This window comes from Mus musculus, chromosome 1 (assembly GCF_000001635.26).
Source record: "Mus musculus strain C57BL/6J chromosome 1, GRCm38.p6 C57BL/6J".
Lineage (NCBI taxonomy): Eukaryota > Metazoa > Chordata > Mammalia > Rodentia > Muridae > Mus > Mus musculus.
Genome location: NC_000067.6, coordinates 128586985 through 128594061, shown reverse-complemented (window position 1 = coordinate 128594061; position 7077 = coordinate 128586985). Strand labels below are relative to the sequence as shown.

At 48.6% G+C, this 7077-nt stretch overlaps 1 protein-coding gene across 3 annotated transcripts; it reads left to right on the top strand.

Moving 5' to 3' along the window:
- The first annotated feature begins 1762 nt into the window (after positions 1–1762).
- On the top strand, positions 1763–5863 carry Cxcr4 (chemokine (C-X-C motif) receptor 4). 3 transcript variants are annotated; one of them, NM_001356509.1, is made up of 2 exons: positions 1763–1867; positions 4161–5863. In NM_001356509.1, the coding sequence occupies exons 1-2, from the start codon at positions 1853–1855 to the stop codon at positions 5217–5219; spliced, it is 1074 nt and encodes a 357-aa protein (NP_001343438.1). In that variant the 5' UTR covers positions 1763–1852; the 3' UTR covers positions 5220–5863. The 3 variants fall into 3 exon arrangements, with proteins under 3 accessions (NP_001343438.1, NP_034041.2, XP_006529177.1); NM_009911.3 differs by having other exon boundaries at positions 1763–1873; XM_006529114.2 differs by lacking the exon at positions 1763–1867 and adding an exon at positions 3337–3363.
- Positions 5864–7077: the final 1214 nt, after the last annotated feature.

Sequence of the window (7077 nt, the reverse complement as noted above, 5' to 3'; positions counted from 1 at the left end):
GAAATATGAGCCTATGTTTTAGTAATGATTGGATATAATTAAAAGTGCTTGTGGAAGTTCTTGGCTTTTAACTTAGCAGTTTTTGAGGGTCGCACTTCCTAATTTCATCCTTAGCTTTTCTGGATCACATAAGTGCAGGGCAGAAGAGGACTTTGACAGCACATTTTGAAGGAGAGTGCCCAGGCCATACAGGAAGATGGAGAGAGACGAGTTCCCAGGCTGTAAAACAGCTCCCCAGCACTTCCAACCGAAAGCCTTCCTTAGCTAAAGAAGGAGGTGCAAATGATAGTACAGTTAGTAGACTGCTTGCCTAGCCTACACAAAGCTCTGATTTAAGCCCTATCAGCACGAAAATTGGGCGTGGTGGCACACAACTGTAATCCCAGTACTAGGCAGGTGACAAACGGGATCATCAGAAATTCATGGTCATCCTTAACTACATACGGAGCCTGAGTCCAGCCTGTACTACATAAAACTGCCTCAAACAAAACAAACAAACAAACAAACAAACAAACAAAAAAGGAACGGGAGAAGTGGGGCGGGGATGGAGTTGAGGGCGCAGTCTGGGCCTGCCTATCCTTTGGTCCATTCCAGGAGGGGGTGGGGGCGGTATCTGGGTTGCATAGCAACCCAGGCTCCTGCTGCCGGATGTCTCACCACCCCCAGTGCCCCCGGCATTGGATCCCGCGGTCTCTGGCTGGAGGTCTGGTTGGTTCTGACCCCACCCTTTTCTCCCTCCCCGCCTAGCCCAGGCTCGGCGCCGGTCGGATCCCGCGCGAGCCTGGGAAGCAGTCTGGGCGCCCACTGCAACCTTAGCCTGTCTGAGATTCCCTAGCCATCCACGCCCCCAACCTGACCTAACTAGCTCTTCACTAAGACTTCCCATCTTAGTGTTCTGCGTGGGAGACGCGAGATAGGCATGAAGCGAAAGCTCTGGGCTCAGGCCAGGCTTTGCAGTCCCAGGCTGCTCCATTTGGTCTCTTGGAGCTCGTGGAGCGCCCACTGACTGCGCATGAATCGCGGCTAGCTTCCCAGCTGGGACTCTGTAATTATCTGTTAACTAGATGCATCCCCCTATGTGCTTATGAAATGAAAATGAACCAGTGTTTCTGTGCGGATTTCTTAGGATGTGATTACACAAAGTCCTCGCCGCTCAATTCTTTATAATAAAGCACATTTCAATCATTTTACATACACACACACCCAAATCTCTTCACGAAATTGTTGCCACTATTGTGACTTTCTTCCTGGGAGTATATCTGCTTCTGGATGGGTCCGCAAGTGCTTTCTGCCACACCTGACCCTAATGTCATTATATGAATATGTAGTAACACACACTTGCTTGGAAGAGTTTTGGTAGTAATCACTCCTGACAGCTCAGAGTATAGAACCCTGGCGGAGGTTCCAACATTGCCGCCTACTGGTTAGGCAGGCTCCAAGTCACACACCCCCATCCCCAGTCTTGTCTCAAGTTCTCCACCCGTAAACTCCAGGTCTAAAATTCTATCCACGTGGGTAAGGATGGATGCGCGACCCGCAGAAACACCCTGGCTGGCATCCTGCTTTCCCCAACTCTGAGAACATTATCCGGCCAGGCTCTGGACCCATACTGACTTAAAACACAACAGCAGTGGCTCTTGGACTTCTGTTTGCCCGCGCCCTGCGCCCCGCCCCCGCCAGTCTCCTCCCGCCCCGTCCGAGCTGCGCATGCGCCGCCCCGGGAGCGTGTTTTTATAAAAGTCCGGTTCGGGCCAGAAACTTCAATTTTGTTGCCTGGTGCAGCAGGTAGCAGTGAAACCTCTGAGGCGTTTGGTGCTCCGGTAACCACCACGGCTGTAGAGCGAGTGTTGCCATGGAACCGATCAGTGTGAGTGTAAGTCCACTTGCATCCTACTTTATAGTAAACGTGCAAACGTGTGAACTTAGAGCTCAGCCCCTTTAAGGAGCGGGTTGAAGCAACTAAAACCTTGAGGGGTGTCAGGGTCACAAGGAGGAGCGGGAACTAATTTTTTTTTATGTGTGTGAACATGGCTATAGGGGGAGGAAGATAGGAATATTTTTGCCAGTAAGTTGAGTGGGACGGGTTCAGATGGAGCTTTCCTAAGGTTGCTCTTGTTTCCCTCCCCCTTGAGTCCCGCGGCGCGCGCCGACTTGCACGCTGTTTGCAAACGTCCCAGTTTTTTGAAAAAGGGAGAAGGGCTTGCCCTCTGTCCCAAGACTCAGACCATCGTCTGGTCCTCCTGAAAACAGGAGTTTTCTTAGAGTTTCTTACATTGTGTGAATTTAGAGACTTTAGTCGGCACGCGTAGGCACTACATTCTGGGTGAGCTTCGAACCGGAGCGTCTTGGAGCGGTTCTTGGAGTTAGGAGTGCGGTTCTGAAATTCCATAGTGCAGACAGAGGAGCGCCCGTCTTCGGCGGGAAAAGTGAGCTAGTCTGCCGCGTCGCTTGCCTAGAGGGGGGGCACAAACTGCGGCAGCCGCGGAGAGAACGTCGCTTTGGGATGGAGCAGCAGCGCTTTGCGGGCATCCGACCCGCCACTTCCCCGCAGTGGCAAACGAACCTCCCGAGGTCGGGCTTGCCTTTAGGATCGTTCCTGAGAAAGGGTCATAAGTCTGTACCATGATGCTGCTGGCCATGACGGCGGTTGGGGACAGGAGGGCATGTTGGGACCGCACCTGGGTTGTGCCGGGTCGCCGGAGGGATGAACAGGTGCAAGCTCGGAGACTGTTTGACTGAGCCCCAGTGTTTAACCGTCGGTGGTTTCCTGAGCCTTTTGAAACCCCCTCGCTTAGGGAGGGTTTTGTTCTTTGGTGATTTTTTTTTTTTTTTCCGTTTCCTCCGGCGGCGCGCAATTCAAAGGCGCTCGCGCTGGAGCAGCCCAATCTGTCGCTCGCACCCGGAGGAACGATCCTGGCGCGCAGCCAGGAGGAACCCCTAGAACCGCTGTGTGTTGGTCGTAGACCTGGGTATGATGGGCAACGGTGCCAGCCCCTAGGTGGGTGACTCGGACATCGGGGTGCGCACGGTCTGGACCACTCCTGCTGCCTACCTCGGACTCCAGTAACTAACTGGGTCCGCTGCAGGATGGGAAGCGACCGGAAAGTGAGGAAGTGAAACTTGGGGGCGAAAACCACGGGGTACAGACCCCGTGACTTTCCCCACCCAGGACAGTGTGACTCTAACGTCCCAGATCCACCCAGTGATAAACATGGGTTTGGCAAGAGAGACCCACCTTCCAGAGAAGCGCCGCACGGGGTGAAGTAGGGGAGTGCTATTTGCTCCTTTCTAACACTCTGCTGACCCTAAACCCCCAAAGACCTTCACATTATCCAGCTTTCTTCACTACGCATGACTCGAAATGTAATAGTTTGTGTTAGACAGACGTGAGAAAAACAAGGTTTTGCGCCTAAAAAGCTAAGAGTCTTTGGGGGACCCCCACCGTCAAGCTCCGTCTTTCTTTCTTTCTTTCTTTCTTTCTTTCTTTCTTTCTTTCTTTCTTTCTTTCTTTCTTTCTTTCTTTCTTTCTTTCTTTCTTTCTCTCTCTCTCTCTCTCTCTCTCTCTCTCTCTCTCTCTCTCTTTCTTTCTTTCTTTCTTTCTTTCCTTCCTCCTTTGGCTAATCCTCATACAGAAATCCCATCTCCTTCAACACAGACTTTAACCCCACGCCGCTGGATACCACCGCACACAGTTTTGAGAGTGACTTCTTTGTTTGAATGGAGGATTTGTTTGTTTGGTTTGGTTGTGGGTTTTTTTGGCTTGGGTTTTTGTTTGTTTGTTTGTGGTTGGGGGGGGCTTTACTTTTTTTCCTCCGAGGTTTTTTTTTTGTCCTTTCCTCTCGTGGGCGGGGCAGGAGAGCTATTCAAGACTAAGCTGTGAAGTCCTTAGACTCTCAATGTCCTTTTGTTCTAAGCAAAGACTCTCCTAATTGGTTCCACTAAAGAGGGCATATAACAAGTGACTGGTGGAAGATGGAGAACACCATTGGTTGCAGGATTCTGTGTTCTCTCTGGACCTTAACCAGCCCTTTGGAGTTTCCTGGGAAAGGTTGTGTTAAAACCTGCAATCAATACTAGCTTTTTAGGCAACAGAAACACTTAAAAATTGGGAAGGCTTGCTGACCTTGAAGTGACGTTGTCTGTCCCTGTTTCCTTTGCAGATATACACTTCTGATAACTACTCTGAAGAAGTGGGTTCTGGAGACTATGACTCCAACAAGGAACCCTGCTTCCGGGATGAAAACGTCCATTTCAATAGGATCTTCCTGCCCACCATCTACTTCATCATCTTCTTGACTGGCATAGTCGGCAATGGATTGGTGATCCTGGTCATGGGTTACCAGAAGAAGCTAAGGAGCATGACGGACAAGTACCGGCTGCACCTGTCAGTGGCTGACCTCCTCTTTGTCATCACACTCCCCTTCTGGGCAGTTGATGCCATGGCTGACTGGTACTTTGGGAAATTTTTGTGTAAGGCTGTCCATATCATCTACACTGTCAACCTCTACAGCAGCGTTCTCATCCTGGCCTTCATCAGCCTGGACCGGTACCTCGCTATTGTCCACGCCACCAACAGTCAGAGGCCAAGGAAACTGCTGGCTGAAAAGGCAGTCTATGTGGGCGTCTGGATCCCAGCCCTCCTCCTGACTATACCTGACTTCATCTTTGCCGACGTCAGCCAGGGGGACATCAGTCAGGGGGATGACAGGTACATCTGTGACCGCCTTTACCCCGATAGCCTGTGGATGGTGGTGTTTCAATTCCAGCATATAATGGTGGGTCTCGTCCTGCCCGGCATCGTCATCCTCTCCTGTTACTGCATCATCATCTCTAAGCTGTCACACTCCAAGGGCCACCAGAAGCGCAAGGCCCTCAAGACGACAGTCATCCTCATCCTAGCTTTCTTTGCCTGCTGGCTGCCATATTATGTGGGGATCAGCATCGACTCCTTCATCCTTTTGGGGGTCATCAAGCAAGGATGTGACTTCGAGAGCATCGTGCACAAGTGGATCTCCATCACAGAGGCCCTCGCCTTCTTCCACTGTTGCCTGAACCCCATCCTCTATGCCTTCCTCGGGGCCAAGTTCAAAAGCTCTGCCCAGCATGCACTCAACTCCATGAGCAGAGGCTCCAGCCTCAAGATCCTTTCCAAAGGAAAGCGGGGTGGACACTCTTCCGTCTCCACGGAGTCAGAATCCTCCAGTTTTCACTCCAGCTAACACTTATGCAAAGACATATATAATATATATATATATATATATGATAAAGAACTTTTTTATGTTACACATTTTCCAGATATAAGAGACTGACCAGTCTTGTACAGTTTTTTTTTTTTATTGACTGTTGGGAGTTTATGTTCCTCTAGTTTTTGTGAGGTTTGACTTAATTTATATAAATACTTTTTTTTGTTTGTTTGTTTCATGTGAATGAGTGTCTAGGCAGGACCTGTGGCCAAGTTCTTAGTAGCTGTTTATCTGTGTGTAGGACTGTAGAACTGTAGAGGAAGAAACTGAACATTCCAGAATGTGTGGTAAATTGAATAAAGCTAGCCGTGATCCTCAGCTGTTGCTGCATAATCTCTTCATTCCGAGGAGCACCCCACCCCCACCCCCACCCCCACCCCATTCTTAAATTGTTTGGTTATGCTGTGTGATGGTTTGTTTGGTTTTTTTTTTTGTTGTTTTTGTTTTTGTTTTTTTTCTGTAAAAGATGGCACTTAAAACCAAAGCCTGAAATGGTGGTAGAAATGCTGGGGGTTTTTTTGTTTGTTTGTTTTTTCAGTTTTCAAGAGTAGATTGATTTCACTCCCTACAAATGTACAGTCTTGTATTACATTGTTAATAAAAGTCAATGATAAACTTAACTTGGCTGTGTGCTATGTCATCATTTCTGCTGGCTCTTAGTAATAACATGTTTGGGAAAGTAGAATAATGCACACATTTATGGCTTCCCGGAGACCCTCCTGGGTGTGTCTGTGTGGGCTCACATATGTGCACAAGCATTATTCCTTTGGTGGTCAACTTCAGATGTTCCTCAGGACCTGTCACACCTTGTTTTGTTTTGTTTTGGTTTTGAGACAGTGTCTCTCACTGGCCTAGAACTGGATTAAGTAGACAAGGCTGGCTAGCCAGCAAGCCCCAATGATCTAGCTGTCTTCCTCGCCAGAGCTGAGTGAGATTAAAGCATATACCACGATGCCCAGCTTTTTATGAGCATTGTGGAAGTCAGACCTAAGTTTTCACGCTTACAACAGCAAGCACTCAAAGAACCAAGCCATCTCCCCAGCCCCTGTCTTAAGTCCTGTGTATTTACTTAAGCTTTACCTTAAGAGGCAGACTTTCTGCTTCTACCACTAAGGGAGCCCAGGAGCAGAAAGTTTAAGAAACTGCATTAAAGATGAGGGACAGCAACAGCCAGTATTTCAAAGCCTGTGTGGAGAGAAGTTGAAGCCCTTACACTTTCAACTCCTCGTGGAAGGTGAGGAAAGCAGGATACACATTCGCATTTCACTGTAGTTTCCCACCTGTCCCAGTCAGGCTAGGCGCTGTGTGTCTTCTGGTGTAGATGGCAATCCCACCCCCACCCCCGTCCCCTTTTGACAAAGGTGGGACCTGAGGCTCATAAACCTGTGGTAACTTTTATTTTCAGCTTACACAACCCAAACTTAACACTGTTGATCCATCTTACCCAGTATTGCCACCCCAAAACACCTGGTCAGATGCCGGCTGAGTTGTTACTGAACATGAGGCCAAAAGTGAATGTTTTCTTCATAAAATTAGCCATGCCCAAAATACCCTCCTTGCAATATCACCCATGCAAATCTCAGCACCTTTACCCTGACTCTTATTACAACATCTAGTGTCTCCTGAAGGGCTCAACTAAATCTGTTAAAGATTAATGCTGGTGTTTTTTGGTTGGTTGGGGTTTTTTTGTTTGTTTGTTTTTTGTTTTGTTTTGTTTTTTAAGAGTTGAAAGCTCTACTGAAGCAAGCTCTTCATTTTGCACAAGATTTGAGAGCCTTATGTAATAACCCAGAGCTATTTACACTAACATTGTGCAAGCCGCAAACTCTTGAGT

Bases quoted from the DNA above. Each gene is read 5' to 3' on its own strand.
- Cxcr4 (NM_009911.3), top strand. From the start codon at position 1,853: ATGGAACCGATCAGTGTGAGT. The intron at 1,874-4,160 runs GTAAGTCCACTT...TTTCCTTTGCAG, and splicing joins TGGAACCGATCAGTGTGAGT to ATATACACTTCTGATAACTA.